Source organism: Protopterus annectens, chromosome 17.part0 (assembly GCF_019279795.1).
Source record: "Protopterus annectens isolate FY-2018-M chromosome 17.part0, PAN1.0, whole genome shotgun sequence".
NCBI classification, from domain to species: Eukaryota; Metazoa; Chordata; order Ceratodontiformes; family Protopteridae; genus Protopterus; species Protopterus annectens.
Window position 1 is genome coordinate 504,963,520 of NC_056751.1, and position 25,921 is coordinate 504,989,440.

At 43.9% G+C, this 25,921-nt stretch overlaps 1 protein-coding gene across 2 annotated transcripts in view; it reads left to right on the forward strand.

Moving 5' to 3' along the window:
- NAPSA (napsin A aspartic peptidase) overlaps window positions 1–25,921 on the forward strand; it is a 776,864-nt gene that overhangs the window by 312,273 nt on the left and 438,670 nt on the right. For both annotated transcript variants that reach the window (XM_044059077.1, XM_044059078.1), the window contains one exon: window positions 231–354. In XM_044059077.1, the coding sequence (XP_043915012.1) occupies window positions 231–354 (124 nt within the window). The remainder of the gene's footprint in view (window positions 1–230; window positions 355–25,921) is intronic.

Genomic DNA, 25,921 nt, shown 5'->3' on the forward strand with positions numbered 1-25,921 from the left:
GCTGGGCAAAGACTTCCTAGAAGAAGGAATAAGGACTTTATTCACTGTGCTACTTTTTAAGTGCTTGCAGTGTATATATTAGTAAGAAGGAAAAACTAGTGAACTGTCAAAAAAAAATCATTAGCAAAACCATACTTTGTCTTTAACAGGATAATACAATCAATGATAACTTTGCTTTTGATTTTTAATAGCTTAATCCATAATAGTAACTTTACTTTTCTCCTTTTCAGGCGCAGTATTATGGGGAGATCTCCATCGGCACTCCACCTCAGACTTTCACTGTGGTCTTTGATACTGGATCCTCCAATCTCTGGGTGCCTTCAATAAAGTGCTCCTTCTTTGATATAGCATGCTGTAAGTCAGCTGTATCTGTAAATACATAGGTGCTGGAAATTGTTAAATATGAGAATCTGAATGTAATGCTTGTATTATGTGCCCAGAGCTGTATATTTGTGTCTGTTTACCTTCCTGCTAGTTGCTGTGTTTGCTTAACTGTCATGCCATTATGTCATTGATAGTATAATGTTTGTACATCGGATAATTAGGCAATAATTTTCATGTAGGATCGTAGTTCAGCAGTGCCTCCCCATCTGTCCATTAACCCTAATGACATGTAGTAGCTGAAGTTTGTAATTTCAGAAAAAAAGTGTGCTTTATAGTGTCTGTAAAGTTGACACAGCAGTTTTATACTTAAAGTTTAGTGGAATAGCTGTCTCACACAGAACAGCATGTCCTCCACTTTCCCAGAAGTTTATGCTCCACTACTGATGCCCAGGCAACTTTCCTTCTCTGTCCTGCAGTGGCTAACAGTGCATTTAATACTTAAGTCTGTGCCTCCCTTACAGAGTCTAGCAGAGACTGAAAGCCTTAATAATATACTCATAGTCTGGTTGCAAACAGTATTATTTCAGTTCATACGTGCAGAGTCCTCTAATCTGCACATTTAGTTTGGCAGTAGTTATTGTTGTTCCAGCTTGTTAGAGAATGGCCTGAATAGCTTGCTACCCATGGTGACTGCAAACCTTGTAGGACTGTAGCCAGCCAGTTCCACAGCAATTGCTCAGCTAGCTAAACTGCAAATTCTTTGAATAAGGGGTGGTTGTTCTTAATGCATTATTCTAACCCTGAAATGCAGCTGTGTCAGTTAGTGTCTGCAGGAGTGTTGGCAGCAAATGTCTGTTGATGGAGAAGGCCCAGCACTGCCCATAAGAAAATGCAGATGGAAGACCTGTGGCCTTCAGGACTATCTAAATGTTGTAGTTCACTGCTTAATAACTACCTTCCGTTTCTCATTCACAAGAGCCATCCTGCTAGATAAAAAGAGTTATTATCTCCAACTACAGCAAACCTCTCTCAGACAACCAAAAAGATTCTGGACTAGTATTAATAATCTTCTCCACCCAGGTCAATTGATTACACCCAATCCTCAAGGTTCTAACCCCAAAACTCCGATACAAACTGCAAATTCCTTCAATTCTTTCTTCACAGATACCATCCAAACTCTAGCTGGCCACCTATCACCTGATATATCTAACCTACCCACTTCTTCTGCTAATCCACCCCCTCAATTCCACCCCCAACCTGTCTCTACCTCATACATTTCCTCCCTTCTCCAAAAGTTAAAACCTACCTCCCCATCAGCAGACAAACTCCCAGCAGAATTCTTGCAAAAAGGAGCTAAGGCCATTGCCTACCCTATTTCCATTCTGATAAATAGATCTATAAACGAAGGAGATGTCCCATTAATCTGGAAAATCTCTCATATCATCCCACTACATAAAGGGGGAAACTCCAATGACTTCTCCAACTATCGTGTAATAGCATTATTATCCCCTATAGCCAAAATTATGGAAAAATGCATCCACAAACAAATTCTCAACTACCTTCTCCAAAATAACCTACTTGCTAACTGCCAACATGGCTTCAGACCTTTCCACAGTACCACCACTGCCCTGCTATCATTCTCAAACTACATCAGTAACAACCGTAACAACTGTCTTTCATCAGCTGTCTTCATTGACCTATCCAAAGCTTTTGACATGGTTAACCACCAACTTCTCCTGCATACACTTAGTCTCTTTCACTTGATTCTCTATCTTTGAACTGGTTTACATCCTACATTGAACTGGTTTACATCCTACCTTAATAACCATCAGCAGGCTGTACTCTGGCACAATGAACTATCTAATCACCTTCCAATCTCCCTCTGTGTCCCACAAGGCTCTATTTTAGGCCCACTCTTATTTTCTATCTTCATTAACGACCTGCAATCTGCTATTCCATACTCCACCTGCATTCAGTATGCAGATGACTCTACCTTAATCTGCTCAGCTACCTCACCAACCGAACTTCAGTCCCTTACCCAAAAAGCCTTCAGCACTGTAGAACAATGGATGTTCTTCGTTTTCCATTGCTGCAGTCCTGACTATTGGGTATAGTCCGCGTCCCGTCGGCCCGAATACCAGAGTATAAGGCTGACGTCGGTCAGGGCGCATTAGACTGACGTCAGTACGTCAGGGTACTAATGCGCATGACCGACGTCATATCCTCAGTCTTTTTTGCCGCATGGTCCGATGCAGAAGCAGTTTTAAAGAAAATGGAGGACAAAGCTAAGTCTATGCAAACTGTTAAAGATTTTTTGCAGGTGCAACCACCAAAGTTTAGTAGAAATTGGCCTGCTAAGGGGTGGACATATCCTGCTTATGATTCCCAGTCTAGGGGTAGGTCTAGACGTGGTAGGGGCAGGGCTCAAGGTTCTTTTAGGCCTAGAACAGGGAGTTCACCTGCTCAGACTTCTGGTGAGGGCAGGGGTCAGTCCTTTCGTAAACAAACCCAATGACCTGTCTTTTCAGATGCCAGCAGATTCCCGTCTGGCAGCTCCTTTGGGAGGAAGACTGTCTCTTTTCAAAGAAAATTGGGATTTAATTACTCAAGACAAATGGGTGTTGGATATCATTCACCACGGTTACAGATTTTATTTCCATACAATGCCCCCTTTCAAAGGCATGCCAGACGTTCCTCCTCCACAAAGAAAAGAGGCTCACAAGCAAGTTTCTCAGTTACTTCAGATAGGGGCCATTCAGCCAGTCCCTGTATCAGAAAGGGGCCTAGGATTTTATTCTCGCCTGTTCCTTGTACCAAAGAAGGGGAACACGTGGAGACCAATTTTGGATTTATCTCTCCTCAACACGTTTTGGACATTCCCAAGTTCAAGATGTTGACGTTACAACAGCTTTTACCTCTGCTGGGCAAAGATCACTGGATGGTAACTTTAGATCTCAAGGAAGCTTACCTTCATGTGCCTATAAGGCTAAGTTGCAGGAAGTATCTGCGGTTTCGAGCTGGAAATTCTCATTATCAGTTCTCTGCATTGCCCTTTGGCTTATCTACTGCCCAGAGTATTCACAAAGGTTCTGGCTCCAGTGATAGCTTACTTCAGGCTTCAAGGAATTCAAATCTATCCTTACTTGGACGACTGCCTGATTCTGGCTCAAGAAAAGGAAGACCTTCTACAGCATCTGGAATATGTTATAGCAGTGCTAAGATGCCTAGGGTATTCTGTGAACGAAATAAAGTCCAGTCTAGTACCCTCTCAAGACATGTGCTTTCTGGGTGTGAGACTGAATACAGCAGCCCAGATGGCCTTTTTAACCCCGGACAAACAAAAGAGTCTGTCACTTTACTTCCATCAACTATCTCATCAGTCCGTGCTGACTGCAAGGACAGTCCTTCAAGCATTAGGGTTCATGGCATCTTGTATTCTGGTGCTTCCCAATGCCAAACTGCATATGAGGAAGCTACAATGGTATCTCAAAATGTATGGACACAGCACTGCCAGGATTTGGACACTGTCATTCAAATAATACCTTGCCTTCAAAAGAATTCTTGTGGTGGGCTCAGGAATGTCACCTAAACAAGGGACTCTCTGTGACCCGGCCAGAGGCGAGTCAGATCTTAACGACAGATGCCTCGGACATTGCTTGGGGAGCTCATCTAAATGGAAAGTGGATACAAGACAAGTGGCCTGCCAGACTACAGCATCTACATATCAACATGAAGGAGATGTTAGCAGTCCAGTTTTCATTAATGGCTTTCAAGGATTTACTTCTTCCAGGGCAGGTGTTGATTCTAACAGACAACACAACTGTCATGTGGTACATCAACAAGCAAGGGGGAACACATTCTTATCCTCTATGCAGGCAAGCAATGATTTTATGGGAGACTGCGCTACGCTTGCAACTGACTCTTCAGGCAAGGTTTCTGCCAGGAGCACAGAACTCCTTAGCAGATGTGTTAAGCAGACAAATCATGGATCCCCACGAGTGGAAACTGGATCTTCATGTATTTCAGAAACTGACAGTGTCATGGGGAACTCCAGACATAGATCTGTTCGCTTCTCCACTAAACCACCAGCTGCCAAAGTATTGCACAAAGGGGTTTCATCACACAGCTTGGAAAGTGGATGCTCTGTCTTTCAGTTGGAAAAACCTTCATGTGTATGCCTTTCCACCTCTGCCTCTTCTTCCAAAGGTACTATTAAAGGTCAGACAAGACAGGCCAAGGATGATTTTGATAGCTCCAGATTGGCCTCGGCAACACTGGTACCCACTACTACGGAGTCTGGTAAAGAAGCCCCCATGGCCTTTACCTTTGATTCCTCATCTGTTATCTCAGAAGGACGGTCATCTGCTCAATGTCAAGCTTCATTCTCTTCATCTAACAGCCTGGCATATTCTGTGTTGAAACACAGCAGGTCTCAACTTCCTCAACAAGTTTTAAATGTGATTATGGAAGCTAGAAGACCTAGTACAAGGAGAGTGTACGCAGAAAAATGGAAGAGATTTTTATTTTGGAGTACAGCAAAGAATTTGGAGATTTCTGAGCCTAATTTGAGTGTGGCTCTTCAATATCTTACTGAGTTATTGGACAAAGGTTTGTCCTTCTCTTCCATTAAGATTCATGCTGCAGCAATTTCAGCTCACTATGATTGTGACCCACCTTTGTTTTCGCATCCTTTGTTCAAGCAGTTTCTTAGAGGGCAAAGAATATAAGACCCCCACGTAGAGCTCCTACTCCTGCTTGGGATCTCAATTTTGTGTTGGAAAAACTTACTCTACAACCTTTTGAGCCTGCAGCTACTGCTGAATTGAAATACTTGTCATGGAAGACTGCTTTTCTGTTGGCTATTACTTCTGCAAGAAGGGTGTCTGAGTTGCAGGCCCTTATGGCAGTAGAGCCCTTTTGATTTTCCATAAGGATAGGGTATCATTACGCACTAATCCTTCCTTTATGCCTAAGGTGGTTTCTAGTGTGGCTTTAAACCAAACTATTCATTTGCCTACGTTTTATGCAGACCCTCAAAATAAAGGGGAAAAGATTTTGCACACTTTAGATGTACACAGGCAATTGCGTTATTATTTAAGCAGGACTAAGGATTTTAGGCAGTCTCAGCAGTTGTTTGTTTCTTTTGCTTTGAGTTCACAGGGCAAGCCTGTGTCAAAACAAACTATTTCTAGGTGGATTGGCTTTTGCATTGCATTTTGTTATTCCCATCATGGCAAGGAGATTCCAGCTGGGATTAGGCCTCATTCCACTAGGGCTACTGCCACTTCTACAGCATTTCTAAGGGGGGTGGCAACTAAGGATATTTTGGAAGCAGCTACTTGGAGTTCAGTGCATACTTTCTCTAAGCATTATCACCTTCCTATCTACTCTAAGTCTAGGGCTGGTTTTGCCACAGCTGTTTTGCAAGGCATGTTGTCAGCTCCTACTTCTTTATGATTTGCCAGCCTCCCTTACCTCTGCTTTGGGATTCTACCCAATAGTCAGGACTGCAGCAATGGAAAACGAAGAACATAGTACAGTTTTGTACCTACCATAAATGTAGATGTTCGAGGATTCCATTGCTGCAGTCCAATTTACCCTCCCTCCTTCCCCTCTGTGTTTAGGGGTGGTTGTGTAGGTGAGTGTACATGCTTATATTTTTGTATATATTGTTGTATATATTGTACATGTTTTTGGTGCAGGTATTTTGGGACTTGTCTTTTTAGGGTCTTCTGACATCTGGGGCAAGAAAAGACTGAGGATATGACGTCGGTCATGCGCATTAGTACCCTGACGTACTGACGTCAGTCTAATGCGCCCTGACCGACGTCAGCCTTATACTCTGGTATTCGGGCCGACGGGACGCGGACTATACCCAATAGTCAGGACTGCAGCAATGGAATCCTCGAACATCTACATTTATGGTAGGTACAAAACTGTACTTTCTCCCACCGCTGCCTCCTTCTAAATCCCAAAAAAACTAAATTGCTACTTTTCACCCCAACCAAAAAGTCCATCTCTTTACATTTCAATCTCACTTCTAATAATGGTACCCTTATCTCACCTGAACCTACCACTAAACTGCTAGGAATAACAATTGACAACAGTCTAAACTTTGATATACACATAAACACTACAATAAAGTTAATTAATAAGAAACTGGGATCCCTGTACAGAATCAAACCCTTTCTTACTCCAGAAGCTAGGTCTGCTATAGCTAGAACTCACCTTTTATCCACTCTGCTCTACGCCGCTCCCATTTATACTAATATCTCAAAAAACAACCTCAAGAAACTAACAACTTCCTTTAATAATATTGCTAGATTTGCTACAGGCTCACCTTTCAGAACCCATCACTGCCTTAATCTTAAACAATTAAACTGGCTAGAATTCCTTAGCCAGCTTCAATTTCACCAGCTTACAATAGCTCATAAGACCCTGTATCAACCTAGCAACACTCCTATACTCTCTAGCCTCATCACACTTTATAACAATCTCAAAAATCTACGTTCCTCAAACAAACTGCTGATTAATACTACTAACTCCAACAACTCAGCAGGTGACTCCTTATTCTCCAACTCTGTAGGAAAATTATGGAATCAACTTCCTTCCAATATCACAGCTCAGACTTCTCTTTTTCTTTTTAAAAAACAACTAAAACCATATCTCAATATTCATTGGCTATGCTCCTGTACTAACCCTGACTAATTCTGCCCTCCCCCCACTTACTCTTCTCACCCTTCCTTCATCTACTACCTATTACAAATTAACAATATATCCTATAGTACACAAATTTTATGTATATATGTAAAAAGTTATCTCTGTACCTTAAAGAACTGGATTTCTATTCTACAGTATTTGTTAAAACTCTTGTATTATCTTATAATTTTTTGATTTTTTTTTTTTGACAACACTGTATAACTTCTATTCTTTTACCATCTGTTTACTCTGTACAAATACATGGAGATTTTCTCCCCAGGCCTCTACTGGAAATGGACATGCATCCAGTTAGACTAGCTCAGTCAACAAATGTAAAATGTAAATGTAGTATACTTTAACCTACTTAATATACTACCCTTCTAAGACCTGTTTCTAGTAAGAGTAGGTTATAATTGAAAAAAAAAAAAAACAATTTTTAATTCTTCTGTTTTTTGTATTCTTTTAAGAATTTCTTTAGCTTAACATGTTATGCTAAATTTATTGCTGTGTAAGACTGCTTTTATTGTATTATTATTGCTGTATAAAACTGTCTTGATGTTACTCTCTATTAAATTGTATGTTTTTTCCTTGGAGCTTTTCTCCCCGGGCCTCTACTGAAAATGGACATATATCCAGTTAGACTAGCCCGGTCAACAAATGTAAAATAAAATAAAATAAATAGCAGGTCAGCTACTTGAGCTGAAATTAGTTCTTCTATATGTGCCAGACCAGTTCCTTCAAAGTTTTGCATGCCCAAAGGGTTGCAAGAATTTGAGAGGGTTATTTCTCTCTCTGAGTTTTGGCAACTCAGTATTTGAGTATAACAATAGCAGGTATGGTGAATCAGGGGCTTGCTCACACAAAACATATGATGTTTTGTTATTCTGTTGCCATTTCTATTCAAGGAAACTGTTCAGAGAAAGACTTGTATAGATTGTGTGACAGTTGTTTTCCATTTGCTTTACTGAGCCATTGCAGGCCACAAGCAGATGTTTTTGTTTCACTGTTGCAGTCATTACATTTGGGTTATCTGCTTGCAGGTAGCCCTCAGTCGGCCTGATTATCAAAGTCTTGGGTCCTGCATCGGTTGCTGTCTCATCTTCCATGATGTCAGGCAGTCAGGGGTATAAAGCATGCAGCCGACGCCATTACATCAGTCTTTCTTGCTGTGCGGTGCCCGAAGCAGAAGCAGTTTGTAAGTGCCAGTCGGCCGACTCCTGAAATTTTCATTTTCGAGTGTCAGATCCGAAGTCTTCAGCTAAGTACCCCATTGGGGATCCTTTTTCTTGCTCTAAACCAATGTCAGTAAAAATTAACAATTGTATTTCATGTGGAAAGCAAATACCTCATAAAGATTTTCATTCATACTGCATTCCTTGTTTAGGCCCGGACCACAACACACCTCACTGTCAGTTTTGTGCTTATTCAAACCTCAAACTATTCGTCGTCTGTTCATTTTCGCATCTAAATATTTTGGTACTCTGTTCAATTATCCAGAAATGGCTTCGGTAAGCCAGCCGACTACCAACATTCTGAAAAAATGCAAAGATAAAGACCGAGACAGACCGCATAGGTCCAAAGCTGCCAACGATGCTTCTCCTAAGCTAGTCACCAGTTCGCTGGTACTCAGTGAGGTGCTTTCGCAGCCCCTGATACCCACTACTTCAGATTCGCCGGCCTCTACTGAGACCCATTCAGAGTCTGGTATTCTACGAGTTGCTTCTTCGACTGTGGGCACCGGCTTCTGAGGGTGTATTCAGGCCTTCTGACTTGCATATTAAACTGATGCTATCTTCTTCTTCAAGGCCTAAAACTTGATCCATGCCTAGAAAACAGATGCCCAGACTGCATGGTCAGGCCCCTATGCCTAAAAAACAAATAATGGCTGAAGACATTATTACTCTAATCAGGGGAAGCCACCCTTCTCCCTCGAGACCTAGAACTGATTTTCCTTCTGATTCTTCTGATCAGGATTCTGAAATTTCTGTTTTCTCTGACCAGGAGTTGCCCTTATCTACCTATGAGGATTCTGATGCAGAGGACTCCATTCCCTCTCCTTCCCCTCCAGAGGACTTCTCCTTTGGTGAAACTTTGCGTACTCTTAGGGAGCATTTCCGCTGGGAAAGCCAGGATTACTCTGACTCCAAAAAGAGGCTTAGGGAATTCTTACACCTACCTCAACACAGGCCTTTAGCTATCCCTCCTGTACTGGACATTGTAGATGATGCCTTCTTGGAATCTAGGCTGGCCCCTGACACTTTACCTCCAGCTCCCAGAAAACCTGACTGGTATTACAGAGTACCTGACTCTCACAAGTTCCTCTTTAAGAATCCTACTGCGGATCCTCTGACCATTCACAGGGACCCAAAGACATTAAGGCTACTACTGCCAAAACCCTTCTCCCTCTGATAGAGATTCCAGGGCCCTGGACAGATAGGGTAAGAAGGTTCTTCAACTTTGGCCATTAGGGCCTTAAACTGCCAGTTTTATATGTTAAAGTATCAGCAGCATATTATTGGATTGCTTAAACAGAAAATGATGTTGATTCCTGACTGTGCTGAACATAAAGAATTACAGGATTTAATGCATTCTGCTGAAAAAGTTGGAAAACATACTTTGCAATGTGGTTTTGATTCATTAGAGGCATCTTCCAAGGCTGCTGTCACTAGGTCTGTACTTAGAAGGCATGCTAGGCTTAAGGAGCAATCTTTGCCAGATCATGTTAAAGCTAAATTACTGGATGTTCCCTTAACCCAAGACTGCCTGTTTTGCAACAAAGCAGAAGTACTTAAAAAGCTAAATCTATGCAAACTGTTAAAGATTTCCTGCAAGTACAGCCTCCAGATTTAGTAGGCACTGGCCTTCTAAGAATTGGTCCTTTCCTGCCTCTTCCAGGCAGTCTCAGTTCAAACCCAGAACCAGCAGAGCACCCAGGCTTCAGTCCCAAGGCACTCACAGGCATAAGCAGTGGGGAGCTCCCACTTTTTCAAAGATGGGAGTAGTAAGACACCCCCTATGGTAAACTGTCGCAATGATTTAACTTTTTAAACCTTCCAAGCCCTGCTCAACTGACTATTCCTTTAGGGGGAAAGATCGCCCTGCATGCAAAAAACTGGGAACTCATTACCCAAAACAAATGGGTTTTAAACCTAGTTTCTCAAGGATACAGATTCCACTTCCACTCCTTACCACCCTCTCCAGAGCCATGGACAAGGGTAAGGTGGTCTGCGCAGCCTATCTAGACCTTGCCAAGGCCTTTGACACCACCCCCCACTCTGGAATCATAGATAAACTTACTAAGCTGACATTAATCCCTACGTCACCCAATGGGTTGCTAACTGGCTTACTGATAGAACCCACACTGTAAAATTAGCCGAATCCAAATCCAGCTCCAGACAAGTGGAGTACCTCAGGATTCAGTCCTGGGACCGCTCTTGTTTGGCATCTACTTCTCTGAAGTACAGGCCAACACTAAGGGACTCTGACTAACAAAGTTCGCAGATGACTGCAAACTGGGAGCCATTATTGAATCCCCAAATGATGTGGATACATAAGGGCCTTACAGAAACAGATGCTTGGTGCCAGAGCCATGGGCTCAAGCTCAATGCCAAGAAATGTATAGTTATCCCCTTTGGGAAAAAAACATGTACCCGTAAATTACCATATAGGTGGCAGTACATTAAACACCGAACGTGTGATAAGAGACTTAGGGACACAGGTGGACAGTGGTCTCACCTTCGATAACCACATCGCCACAACAGTCAGGAAATCCTTCTATGTGGCACACCTCATCACTAAGGGCTTTTCATCCAGAAAAAAGGAGGTCATTGTCCCACTGTACTCATCCCTCATTAGACCCATTATAGAATACAGCACCCCGTTTGGTATGTACTACTCAAGACATCTACAACAACTGGAAAGGCCGCAGAAATACCTCACTAAAAGAAGCACAGGCCTAAAGCAGATGCCCTACGCTGACCGCCTTAAAAAACTCCAGCTATACTCTGTCGCATATTGTCTACTCAGAGGCGATCTCTGCTCAACATACAAGGCCATGTCAAACCCAGAGCTGTTGGACATGCTACACTTAAAGAAATCCCAATCCCTCACAGCCAGATGCTTCAGGGATCTAAACCTTGTCATCACAATAAACAAAACATGCTGGAGGGATAGGTTCCTGACCCAGAGACTCCCCAGACTCTGGAATAGATTGCCCATACATGTCAAGCAGAGTGCCTCTTTGGCCCTCTTCAAAAGGAACCTTGACGATTGGATGGGAGAAAGGAAATTCACCCAGGGGATCATGTCAGTCACCCTGCTAGACAAGGATCCAGGGAAGTAAATAGTGTGGGAAGAAATAACCAGGGAATTGTTATGGCTAGGCTTGTATAGGCCCTAGGGCTGATAGCCTAGTACCAACCTGTGAACCTAGACGGTTGGCCAGACGTACCCCAGATCAGTGGGCAGAGGCTCAAAAGCAAGTTGTCTCTCTTCTAAGCATCAGGGCTATTCAGCTTGTCCCAGAAGAAGAATGGGGGCAAGGTTTCTACTCAAGACTTTTCCTGGTACCCAGAAAAGACAATTCCTGGCGTCATGTCCTGGACCTGTCTATCCTAAACACTCTTTTTGTAATCCCAAAATTCAGAATGCTAACTCTTCATCATCTGCTTCTCATGCTAGGCAAAAATGCCTAGTTGGCAACACTGGATTTAAAGGAAGCCTACCAGCACATCCCAATAAGGGAATCTTGCAGAAGATACCTACGCTTCAGACCAGGCTACATGTACTATCAGTTCTCTGCACTGCCCTTTGACTTATCTACTGCACCCAGGGTATTCACAAAGTGCCTAGCTCCAGTCATTGCATTTTGCAGGCAAAGAAATATTCAAATATACCCATACCTGGACTATTGACCAATTCAGGAGAAAGCTATGACATGCTATTAAATCGTCTGGCATTTGTAAAGAAATTGCTAACTTCTCTTGGGTACACATAACGAAAAGAAATCACATCTGGTACTCTGCCAACAATTTATATTCCTGGGTGCAAGCTTGAATATGACTTCCCAGATGGTGTACCTCACGCCAGAGAAACAAGTTAATTTGAGAAGCCTACTTCAAACTACTGGCCACAAAGACCCAGCTATCTGCAAGGAAAATACTGCAAGCCCTGGGGTTCATGGCCTCTTGCATTCTACTAATTCCATATGCAAGACTGCATATGAGGAAACTACAATGTTATTTAAAAAGGCTTTGGTGTCAACATTCTCAGGACCTAGAATCAATGATTCCTATCGTACCTTGTCTAAAGACAGAGTTTCTGTGGTGGGCAGAGGCCATTCACTCTACCCCCTGTCGCCCAAACCCTAACAGAAGCATCAGACTATGCGTGGAGGGGGCTCACTTGGCAGGGCAGTGCATTCAGGGCAAATGGAACCAGAGTCAAATGCACCTACATATCAGTCAAAAAGAAATGTTAGCTGTACACAATGCTCTGACAGTCTTCAAGGACCACATTCTTCCGGGACAGTTATTGGTAAAGACAGACAGCACCACTGTTATATGGTACATAAACAAGCAGGGGGAAACCCACTCATACCCTCTCTGCAGACTAGCCATGGCTCTGTGGAACACAGCCTTGAGCTACCAAGTGTATCTACAAGCTCAAGTTCTGCCAGGCAAGCTAAATACACTGGCAGACAAACTAAGCAGAAATCTCATGGACCCACACGAGGGAAACTGGAATCAAAGATATTCAACATTTTGAGAAACTAATGGGGGAGCCCAGCGCTAGACCTGTTTGCCTCCCCTCAGAACTACCAATTGGACAAATTCTGCACAAGGACTCCCCACAGACAAGCTTGGAAAGTGGATGCCCTGCCCTTCACCTGGAAAAAACCATTTATGCCTTTCCCCCTCTGCCTCTCCTCTCCAAAGTGCTACTAAAGATCAAACAGGACAAACCAAGGACAATACTTATTGCACCAGACTAGCCACGGCAACACTGGCACCCTCTCTTGCGCAGTGTGTCACTTCTGGAACCATGGCACCTGCCTCAGACCCCAGCCCTCCCAGCAGGAGGGCCAGATTCTGCACCCACAGCTTTAAACCCTGAACCTTGCAGCCTGGCTAATTACATAATCTCTCTGTTACCATCCCTCAGTAAGCAAGTGATGGATGTCGTTCTGGAGGCAAGGAGGCCTAGTACTAGAAAATCCTATGCTGAAAAATGGAAAAGATTCTGTTCCTGGATCCAAACACAGGGGATGGACACAACTGTGCCCAATTTACCGCAAATTATTCAATACTTAACTGAGATGCTTCACAAGGGCATTTCCTTTTCTTCCATCAAAATTCATGCCTCAGCCATTTCAACTCATTATAATACAGAGCCACCCCACTTCTCTCATCCACTGCTGAAGCAATTCCTCAAAGGGGTCAAAAACTTAAGACCACTCAGGAGAGCCCCTACTCCAGCCTGAGACCTTAACTTTGTATTGGAAAAGCTCACTCTACCTCCCTTTGAGCCAACTGCAAATGCAGAGTTGAAATTCCTTTCTTGGAAAACAGCATTCCTTCTAGCCATCATTTCAGCAAGAAGGGTGTCTAAATTACAGGCCCTCATGGCAGTGGAGCCTTTTGTCATCTTTCATGTGGACAGGGTGTCCCTCAGGACCAATCCCTCCTTTATGCCCAAGGTGGTATCCAGTGTGGCCCTTAATCAGTCCATTCATTTGCCAACCTTCTCTTCTAATCCACAGAACAAAGGGGAACGAATACTGCACTCCTTGGATGTGCACAGACAACTTAGATTTTACTTGGACAGGACTAAGCCTCAGGAAATGTGAACAGCTGCTGGTTGCATTTGCTGCAGGGGCAGAGGGGAAGGCCATTTCAAAGCAAACCATTTCTAAGTGGATAAGCCATTGCATTCATTTCTGCTATAGGCACCATGGAAAACCTACCCCACAGGGGATATGACCACATTCAACCAGGGCTGCATCTACCTCTACAGCCTTTCTCAGAGGTGTCCCTACCAGGGACATCCTAGAAGCTGCTACCGGGAGTTCTGTACATACCTTCACCAAGCATTACCACTTGCCATTTTTTTCTAAATCCAGAGCTGGTTTTGCCACTGCAGTCTTGCAGGGCCTTATAGCTGGCCGTAATGTTATCTAATTGCCTCCTCCCTTCCTTAGCTTTGGGTATCTGCCTAAATGTAATGACTGCAACAGTGAAACTCAAAGAACATAGTACAGTTGTGTACACTTACCAGTGTTGCAGTCCTGGTTACCCACCCTCCAGCCCCCCTGACTTCTATTGATGACTATGTCTCTATTCTTGCTTACTGTGCTTAAAGCTTTCTGGTGTATTTGCTTTTTGTTGGAAGTGTAACCTTGTATATAATTGCTTCCCATTATGGGGGCACCTGACATCTGGGGCAAGAAAAACTGATGTAATGGTGTTGGCTGCATGCTTTATACCCCTGGACTACTTGACGTCATGGAAGATCAGACAGCAACTGATGCAGGACCAAAGACTTTGATAATCAGGCCGACGGAGGACTACCTGCAAGCAGATAACCCAAATGTAATGACTGCAACAGTGAATACACTTGAAAATCTACATTTATAGTAAGTGTACACAACTGTACTTTTTGCATCCTCTCCCATGACTTATAATGTGCTGCTGCCCCAGGCAGTAGCAGTAAATTTCAGACTCCCATCTATTCATAGAATTTTCTCAAATCCAGATTGAAGCAGACCCTTCCAGCAGCCATCTGTCCCCTATGCTGCTTTCCTTTTTAACACTGTTCTTCCTAATTATCTTCAGACAATGAGGTATGTCTAAATGATACTCCATTTATCTGCTTATAACCAAGCCACTCTATATTCTGTCAGCTTAGTTTCCTTTACCTGTGCAACTTTCAGAAATATACACAGTTCTCTAAACGTTGTCATGTCAGTGTTCCATATGGTGGAAGAATGACCTCAGCCTCTCTTGATTCCATTTCTTTTTATTTGCACCTCAATGGCGTATTGGCCTTTACCACTACTTTTGTCACATTGAATAGCATGGTTTGGCTTGGATTGGTTATTATCCCCAAATTCTTTTCTTTCTGTGCTCTGTTTATGGTCACCCTAACAAAGCTAATTGTTTTGTCTTCCTCTTTCCAAAGTACACAACATTTTAGTTTTGTATGTTGAGTCCCAGCTGCCAGCTCCCACAGATATTTTTGGGGTCTGCCTTCCCCATTATTTTTGGTTACCATCTGGTGTATTTGTCATCAACTTGTGAGACGGGTTTTGATCTCTCAATTCAGTGTGACATTGGACACTTGTATGTTAACAGGAGAGACCCATATGGCTGCTTAATTTCAGCTCCTAGTTAACAGTACCTCTCTGTTTTTGATTGGAGAGTCTGTTTCTAATTTAGTCTGTTTTTGAGTGTCTCATGTCCCCTTTAGTATTGTACTACTCCTTTGTGATCCCTTGTGAGGCAAAGGGTCAGGGGTCTTGCTGAACTCCTGATATACCCCATCTGCAGGGTTTGATTGACCAGGTGAGGATCCAGTCATAGAACAGAAATGTGCTACACTGATAGAACCACTGCTGTGTGAAATCATTGTGTAATTTTGCAGTCAAGGAACTGCCATTCAAGAACTTCACTAGCTTATCATGCTGACTTGCGTCTCCGACATATGCAGGGGACAAGAAGCGAGGCTACCATGCTTATGTTAGTTCTTCCTAAACCTACTTTCCTACAAAGGAATTGCCATTGCCTTTATTTTGCCTCACCACAATGGTGATTTTCTTTCAGTAATTCATTGAGTACCCTTTTCAACTTGTAACACCCAGGGAAATAGATTATGAACAGTGTATATTATTGCCTTACTTTTGACTTCCTGCACTGCCTCTGCCCTTGACAGTTTCCATCTGTCTGATTGCCCCCATTCATACCAGCGGTGTCTTCCCATGATGGCACTCTGCCTTGCCACTATTCTGTGAATATGGTGGGGAGGAAGTCTTTCAATACTTCAGAATGAAACGGATCAGGAAGAACTCGTTCCCCCTTCCCTCTTGTAAAGTCATATGCTTGTTCCTAAATTCTTCATTGCATCTCCGCAATCCCAGTAGATGTTCTTCGTCTCACATTGCTGCAGTCATAACCTGTGGGTAGTCCGCTGTCCTCGGTCGGCCCAAATACCAAAGAGTTAGGCTGGCGTCGGTCATAGTCGCTCAGATCTGACGTCAGTACGCAGTGGTACTAAAGCGCATGACCGACGCCATATCCTCAGTCTTTCTTGCCGCATGGTCCGAAGCAGAAGCAGCGTTTGCAAGTGCCGTTCGGCGTCCTGAAATTTTCGTATTCTGAGTTTCAGACCGAAGACCAAGTTGGGCTAAGTACCCCGTTGGGGAATATTTTTGTCTTTTCTTGCCTCAGTTAAATCCGGATGTCAGAAAAAGTTAATAATTGTATTTCTTGTGGGAAACAGATACCTCATAGGGACTACCATTCTCTCTGTATTCCTTGCTTGGGCCCTGAGCACGACGTAGTCGGGTGTCGCTTTTGCCCTAGATTTAATAAGCGCACCATTAAACGCAGGTTAGATTGTGCTAGACTTGTTTTTGGTAAGCGGTGCAACTACAATATTCCGTCGGATCCTCCGACGCCCGCTACCGCTAAAAAGCGAAAAGATAAATCATTAAAGTCTAAGCAGGATGAGTCGTCCGTTCCAGACGCCGGTTCTTTGGAAACTACGGTGGAATCTGTGGATCCAGTCGAGGTTTCAGCTGAGTCTCAGGGGGAGCCTTTAATATTACAGGAATTGGCTTCTCAGGAGTCAGGTCAGGCCGAGGGGGCCTCTCAAGTTTCTGTAGTTCCTTCTTTACATAAGGTTGTTAGGCCTTCTACTTCTGTCACTAAAGCACCTTCTAAAGCTAGGCCTGGTCTTTCTGGCACAGGCGTCAGCCCTAGTTCTGCAGGCTCTGTTCCTAAAAAACATATGCTAAAAATGGCAGAGGATTTGATTACTTTAATCAGAGGTTCTATGCCCCCTCCAGATAAGAGACCTAGGGTGGAGACAGAGGTGGAGGGTTTGGAGCATTCCTCAGATTACTCTGAGTCTTCAGCTGAGGGCATTCAGGATTTTCCTCCCTATTCTGATTCGGATGCAGAGGACTCCTGTCCTTCTGCTTCTCCTCCAGAGGATTTTTCTTTTTCTGAAACCCTGCATTCCATGAGGGAGCATTTTAAGTGGGAAGGTCAGGATTTCTCCGATTCTCGTAAGAGGCTTGGGGAATTTTTGTTTTTACCACAGCATAGGCCCTTAGCCATTCCCCCTGTTTTGGATGTAGTTCAGGATGTTTTTTCTGAGGCTTCCCTTAATCCTGATTCTTTACCTCCGGCCCCTGTCAAGCCAGACAGATACTACAGAGTTCCAGAGGCTCATAAATATTTATATAAGAGTCCTAGAGCTGACCCAGAAACTATTAGCCAGGGACCTAAGGGTGTCAGGGCATCTGTAGTAAAGAATCCAGTTCCTCTGGATAAAGATTCTAGAGCTTTGGATAGGTGGGGTATAAAAGTGTATACCTCTTCCACACTAGCTATGAGGGCTTTGAATTGCCAGTTTCATATGCTGAAGTACCAGAATTTTCTGTTAAGCCAGTTGAAATCTAAGGTAGATGCTTTGGCTGAGGGTATAGAGTGTAAGGAATTGCAGGATTTAGTTCATGCCTCTGATCAGGTAGGTAAGCATTCCTTGCAGTGTGGCTTTGATGCTCTTCAGGCTTCTTCCAGGGTGGCTGCCACTGGTTCAGTTATTCGTTGGCACGCCTGGCTTAAAGATCAGAATTTGTCAGAGCATGTTAAAGCTCGAATTTTGGATGCTCCCCTCCAATCTGAAGTTCTTTTTGGTTCTCCTGTGAAGTCAGTTTTGAAGAAAATGGAAGACAAAGCGAAGTCCATGCAGACAGTTAAGGAATTTTTACAAGTGCAGCCCCCTAAGTTTAGCAGAAATTGGCCTGCAAAAGGATGGGCATATCCTTCTTCCGATTACCAGTCTAAGGGCAGATCTAGATGTGGTAGGGGCAGAGCTCATGCTCAGGGTTCGTTCAGACCTAGGACGTGGAGTTCTCCTGCACAATCTTCTGGTGAGGGCAGGGGTCAGCCTTTTCGTAAACAGACCCAATGACCTGTATCTCCAGCTGCCAGATTCTTCCTGTCTGGCAGCTCCTCTAGGAGGAAAGTTGGCACTCTTCAAGCAAAATTGGCTTTTGGTCACCCAGGACAAATGGGTGTTGGACATTATAGATCGAGGCTACAAGTTTTATTTTCACACCTTGCCTCCTTTCAAAGGCATGCCAGACGTACCTCCTCAGCAAAAGCTGGAAGCTCACAAACAGATTTCTTTACTTTTAAAAATGGGGGCTATTCAGGTGGTACCTCCGTCAGAAGTAGGCCTGGGATTTTATTCTCGCCTGTTCCTTGTGCCAAAGAAGGGGAACACTTGGAGGCCAATTCTGGATTTGTCTATTCTCAACACATACCTAGACATCCCAAAATTCAAGATGCTAACTTTACAGCAACTTCTGCCTCTGCTAGGCAAAGATCACTGGATGGTAACTCTGGATCTCAAAGAGGCTTATCTTCACATTCCTATCAGGCCCAGCTGCAGGAGGTTCCTGCGTTTTCGGGCTGGTACTTTTCATTATCAGTTCTCTGCATTGCCCTTTGGCTTATCTACTGCGCCCAGGGTTTTCACAAAGGTCCTGGCTCCTGTGATAGCCTTCTTAAGACTAAGAGGAATACAAATTTATCCTTATTTGGACGATTGCCTGATTCTTGCTCAAGACAAAGTCACGCTACTTCAGCATCTACAGTATGTAATGGCAGTGTTAAGGTGCCTAGGGTATTCTGTGAACGAAACAAAGTCCAGTCTAGTACCCTCTCAGGACATGTGCTTTCTGGGTGTGAGACTGAATACAGCCTCTCAGATGGCTTTTCTGACCCCGGACAAACAAAGAAATCTTCCCTATACTTTCAGAGATTATCCCTACTGTCCAGGCTGACTGCAAGGACAGTCCTTCAAGCCTTGGGGTTCATGGCATCTTGTATTCTGGTACTTCCCAATGCCAAACTACATATGAGGAAGCTACAATGGTATCTCAAAAGTGTATGGACTCAACACTGCCACGATTTGGACACTGTCATTCAGATAATACCTTGCATCCAAAGGAATTTTGTGGTGAGCTCAGGAATGTCACCTAAACAAGGGACTCTCTGTGACCCGACCAGAGGCAGTCAGATCCTAACGACAGATGCCTCGGACATGGCTTGGGGAGCACATTTCAATGGGAGATGGGTTCAAGACACGTGGCCTCCCAGACTACAGCATTTGCATATCAACATGAAGGAGATGTTAGCAGTCCAATTTGCTCTGATGGCTTTCAAGGATCTACTTCAACCGGGACAGGTGTTGATTCAAACAGACAACACAACAGTCATGTGGTACATCAACAAGCAGGGGAACCCATTCTACCCTCTTTGCAGACTAGCTATGGTTTTGTGGGAGACTGCTCTGAGTTTGCACCTCACTCTTCAAGCAAGGTTTCTGCCAGGAGCACAGAACTCCTTAGCAGATGTTTTGAGCAGGCAACTAGTGGATCCCCACGAGTGGAAATTGGATCCCCATGTATTTCAACAGTTGACAGTGGCTTGGGGAACTCCAGACATAGATCTGTTCGCATCCCCACAAAATTTCCAACTGCCAAAATTTTGCACAAAGATGTTTCACCCAGAAGCTTGGAAAGTGGATGCTCTATCTTTCAGTTGGAACAACCTTCACGTCTATGCCTTTCCTCCTCTGCCTCTCCTTCCCAAGGTGCTCTTGAAGGTCAGACAGGACAAGCCTTGCATGATCCTTATAGCTCCAGATTGGCCACGTCAGCATTGGTACCCTTTGCTGAGGAGTTTAGTTCGGGAGCCTCCTTGGCCTTTGCCAACAATTCCACACCTTTTGTCTCAGGCAAGCAATCATTTCCTCAATGTCAGGATACAGTCCCTGCATCTGACAGCCTGGCATATTCTGTTTTAGACCCTGGGGGGTCGCAGCTTCCTCAGCAAGTTTTAAATGTCATCTTGGAAGCCAGGCGGCCTAGTACAAGAAAAGTTTATGCTGATAAATGGAGGAGATTTTTTCTTTGGAGCACAGCAAAGAGCTTTGATGTTTCACGGCCTAATTTGAGTGTTACACTACAGTACCTTACAGAATTATTAGACAAGGGTTTGTCTTTCTCCTCCGTGAAAGTTCATGCTGCAGCCATTTCTGCTCACTATGAGTGTGACCCACCATTATTTTCTCACCCTTTGTTTAAGCAATTTCTTAGAGGGGCAAAGAATATAAGACCCCCACGTAGAGCTCCTACTCCTTCCTGGGATCTCAATTTTGTGTTGGAAAAGCTGACTTTACCTCCTTTTGAACCTGCTGCTACAGCTGAGTTGAAGTTTTTGTCTTGGAAGACTGCTTTTTTGTTGGCCATTACGTCTGCTAGGAGGGTATCTGAATTACAGGCTCTAATGGAGTTGAACCCTTCCTAATATTTCATAAGGATAGGGTATCCTTACGTACTAACCCTACTTTTATGCCTAAAGTTGTTTCTGATGTTGCCTTGAACCAATCTATTCATTTGGCTACTTTTTATGCTGATCCCCAAAATAAAGGGGAAAAAAATTTGCACTCTTTGGATATTCACAGGCAGTTACGTTATTATTTGAGCAGAACTAAAGGGTTCAGGCAGTCTCAACAGTTATTCATTTCTTTTGCCTTGGGTTCACAAGGAAAACCTGTTTCAAAGCAAACTATTTCTAAGTGGATTAGCCATTGTATTGCATTTTGTTATTCTCATCATGGAAAGGAGGTTCCGGCTGGGATTAGACCTCATTCCACTAGGGCTACTGCTACTTCTACTGCTTTTTTAAGGGGAGTAGCTACTAAGGATATTTTGGAGGCAGCTACTTGGAGTTCAGTGCACACTTTTACTAAACATTACCATCTCCCTCTTTATTCCAAATCTAGGGCTGGGTTTGCCACTGCAGTTTTACAGGGCATGTTAGCAGCTCCTAGTGCTTTTTGATTTAGCCAACCTCCCTTACCTTTGCTTTGGGATTCTACCCACAGGTTATGACTGCAGCAATGTGAGACGAAGAACATAGTACAGTTTTGTACCTACCATAAATGTAGATGTTCGAGGATCCACATTGCTGCAGTCCAATTTACCCTCCCTCCTTCCCCTCTGTAGTTTAGGGTTGCTGTGTTGTTTTTGGGGTGATTATTTTTCTGTAACTGGTAGTTGGGTATTTTCTATGTTTGGCTATGGCCTTTCTTTTTTTAGGCCTTCTGACATCTGGGGCAATAAAGACTGAGGATATGGCGTCGGTCATGCGCTTTAGTACCACTGCGTACTGACGTCAGATCTGAGCGACTATGACCGACGTCAGCCTAACTCTTTGGTATTCGGGCCGACCGAGGACAGCGGACTACCCACAGGTTATGACTGCAGCAATGTGGATCCTCTAACATCTACATTTATGGTAGGTACAAAACTGTACTTTTCTTTTGCCCATAACCCCACCCCTTACCCCTTGCCACATCTGCTTTTCCTTTTGTCACACTAGGCCATCAGATGTGATTTATCCCTTTTTCTGGCATTCAAATAGTCTTTTATGCTCATCATACATCCCCATTCCCACCCACGCATTGTTTTCTTTTACCAGTAGACCATCCCTGTTTTTTTCCATTTCTTTCCACAAGCCCTTTTTCCTGTCAGAGAATTTAATTTTCCTTTCAGTATTTCCATAATGCAAACTCGGTACTTTTCTTTCCTGACTCTCACCTGTATTATTTACTATTTTGTTTTTAGGTGTTCCTCTTCTAATTCTATATTGTCATTGTGACACATCCCAGATTAAGGAAGGCAAGGGCTCATCAGCACAGGCATGTAAGCTTGACTGTGGTCCAGATGATCTGGGAGTAAACAGTCCCAGCAATAGGTTGAGCCAGCAAGGGAAGGGTGGGTTTTAAGCAGTATGCATTTCACTCTACTATAGGTACCAGCACCTGTGAAGAGTTGCACAGCACCCAGTTTATGGGTCACAGCCAAGCATACGTCTGTCTGGTAGCTTTTTTGGAGCATCTCTGAGAATGCTGATACTCACAGGTGAAGGCTTGGTAGTCCCTTGTATCTACAGATGTGCACATCAGCTATCAGGAGAAGTGTTGGGCCACAAAAGGGGAAAATCTGCAATGACTACTTGTATATGGCTGTACTGTGACAAGCTATAATTCTGGGGTGTAAAGGAATGAGGTTGTTCTCGATGGCTGCTTAATTGTTAGCAGTAGCAGGATCGGAGAAAAAAAAGACAACAGAACCTGCTTAGCATTTGTCAAATGACAATTAGTAGAAAAAAATTCAGGTATATTTTCACTGGGTGCACTCAATAAATGGGCACAGGCATTGCACTTGGTGACAGATGTGTCTTCTCTGGCCTAACCTTCTCACTTAATGACTGAGGCTGCACTGGTAGTAGTACAGGTATTGCTGCATTTTGGGTTTCTGAATCTGGTCCTTCATACTCTAACGACCTTTGCCTGGGTCATTACATGTCATAGCACACTCTGCTAACATTACTGCCAGTTGTCATTCTGCTCGTATACTGGTACTGCCAGGTAGAACACACTGTGCCCCCCGACTGCCATTAATTACACTCTGCTTACCAGTATGTATAAATGGTTCATTTAGTGATGTTCATCGTGCATACAGCTGCAGTCATTACAGATGGGTTATCCTGCCGTCAGGCGGGTCTTCGGTCGGCTGAATTCCAAAGTCTAGGTCTGGCGTCAGTTGTCGTCGCTTCTTCCCTGACGTCAGTGCGGCAGGGGTATGAAAGAGGCAGCCGACGCCATTTTCTTCAGTCTTTCTTGCCGCGTGGTGCCCGAAGCAGAAGCAGTTCGCAAGTGCCAGTCGGCCAGCTCCTGAGATTTACGAAAGTATTTCAGCCGAAGTTTTCTTTAAAGCTAAGTACCCCGTTGGGGAAACTTTTCTTGCCTCAGACCGATGACAGACAAAGTTAATAATTGCATTTCATGTGGGAAGCAAATACCGCATAAGGATTTCCACTTTTTCTGTATACCTTGCTTAGGCCCAGACCACGACGTCTCGGCCTGCCATTTTTGTGCTAGATTCAACAAGCGCACTATCAAGCGCCGGGCGGAGTACACCCTTCATTATTTTGGCAAAAAATTTAATTATATCATGTCGTTGGATACTCCGACTCCAGTTTTGAGCAAAAGATGCAAAGATAAGGACCGACATCCGAGGTCCGCACCGACTACTGAGTCCACGCTTAGGCCGACTTCCGGTTCTCCGGTTCTCAGCGAGGCACCTACGCAGCCCCTGAGTACCGATGAAACTACATTACCGGTGACTTCAGTACTCGAGGTCGCCGGCTCCTCTGTCCCCATTCCTACTGCAGATACCGACGCCACTCTTGGCGGGGAAACTCAGAATTTAGACAGGCCTGCCATTTCTGATGGCGTCTTCAGGCCTTCCACCTTTTCTATTAAATCTTTCTCTAAATCTAAAGCAGCCATGAAAACCAAAACACAGGGTCCTCAGACCTCCTCTCAAGGCCCCATGCCTAAAAAGCAGATGCTTAAAATGGCTGAGGATTTGATTACTCTTACCAGGGGTTCTCAACCCCCCCCCCCAAAAGACCCAGATTAGAGGAAGACTACCCTTCCTCAGATCAGGCTTCTATTACCTCAGAACACTCTGAGGACCAGGATTACGCCTATTCCCCTTTCGAAGACTCTGATGCTGAGGAGTCTATTCCCTCGGTCTCCCCCCCGAGGACTACTCTTTTGGGGAAACCCTGCATACATTGAGGGAACACTTTCACTGGGAAGGCCAAGATTACTCAGATTCCAAGAAAAGGCTCAGGGAATTTCTACTGCTCCCCCAGCATAGGCCCCTGGCTATCCCTCCTGTTTTAGATATTTTGGATGATGTGTATACAGAAGCCAGCCTTAATCCAGATTCTTTACCTCCAGCTCCTGTTAAACCAGACCAGTATTACCGGGTTCCTCATTCTCACCAGTTCCTATATAAAAGCCATACTGCTGACCCCGATACTATTTCACAGGGTCCCAAGGGAATTAAGGCCTCTACTGCTAAAAACCCATTACCTTCAGAGAGAGATTCCAGAGCATTAGAAAGGTGGGGGAAAAAGGTGTATACCTCGGCCACTTTAACCATGAGGGCATTAAACTGTCAATTCCATATGTTAAAGTACCAACAGTTTTTGTTATCTCAGTTGAAAACCAAAATGACACAGCCCGAACAACCAGATTTGAAAGAGTTGCAGGATTTGTTGCATGGTGCAGAGCAAGTGGGTAAACATACCTTGCAGTGTGGTTTTGATGCTTTAGAGGCCTCATGTAGAGCTGCTGCTACGGGGTCTGTTATACGTAGACATGCTTGGCTCAAAGAGCAAACCTTACCAGATCATGTCAAAGCAAAATTATTAGATGCGCCACTTCAAAAAGATGTATTGTTTGGTGTTAAAGCTGAGGAGGTACTAAAGAAAATGGAGGAAAAAGCAAAATCAATGCAAACAGTGAAAGATTTCCTGCAGGTACAACCTCTACGTTTCAGCAGAAACTGGCCTTCAAAAAATTGGTCCTTTCCAGCCACGGACAGACCTCAGAGGGGCAGATACAGACGCCCAAGGGGTAGAGGGCAACCTCAAGGATCTTACAGAGCAAGACAGTGGCAAGCACCAACCCCAAGAGGTGGAGAAGATAGATCACAGTCATTTAGAAAACAGACACAGTGACTTCCCCCTATACCTGCCAAGCAAAGCTTTACTGGCAGCACCTTTGGTCGGAAAACTGGCATTATTCTCAAAAAATTGGCATATTGTTACAAAAGACAAATGGATTCTGGACATTATAGACAGAGGCTACAGGTTCCACTTTCACACCCTTCTAAAAATGAGAGGCATGGCAAACCTGCCACAAAATCAAAGGGCAGATGCACAAAGACAAATTTCCGCTCTCATAAACATGAAAGTGATTCAAGAGGTACCTGCAAAAGAACAAGGTCAAGGTTTTTATTCCAGACTATTCCTGGTACCAAGGAAAGACAAAGATTGGAGACCTATCTTAGACCTATCCATCCTAAACACATATCTACAGGTGCCAAAATTCAAGATGCTCACATTACAGCAGCTTCTTCCCATGCTGGGCAAGGAGTCTTGGCTGGTAACATTGGACCTCAAGGAGGCATACCTGCATGTCCCTATCAGACAAGATTGCAGAAGATACCTCAGATTTCTTGCAGGTTCAACCCATTACCAATTCTCTGCATTGCCCTTTGGCTTATCTACTGTGCCCAGAGTGTTTACAAAATGCCTGGCATCAGTAATCGCCTTCTGCAGACTACAACCCATATCTGGACGACTGCCTGATCCAAGCGGACAGCAAGGACATCCTATTGCAGTATCTGGCATTTGTAATAAAACTGTTAAACTACCTGGGATACACAGTCAACAAAAAGAAATCAAATCTAATACCTTCTCAACAGATAATTTTCCTGGGTGCCAGCTTGAATACAACCACCCAGATGGCCTACCTCACGCCAGACAAACAAGGGCAACTGTCTCAATACTTCAGCAAAATGGCAACTTTCACCAGGCTAACTGCAAGGAAAGTCCTGCAGGCTCTGGGATTCATGGCATCTTGCATCCTTCTAATCCCATGTGCAAAGTTGCATATGAGGAAACTTCAATGACACCTAAAAAACTTATGGTCTCAACACAGCCACAGCTTGGAAACA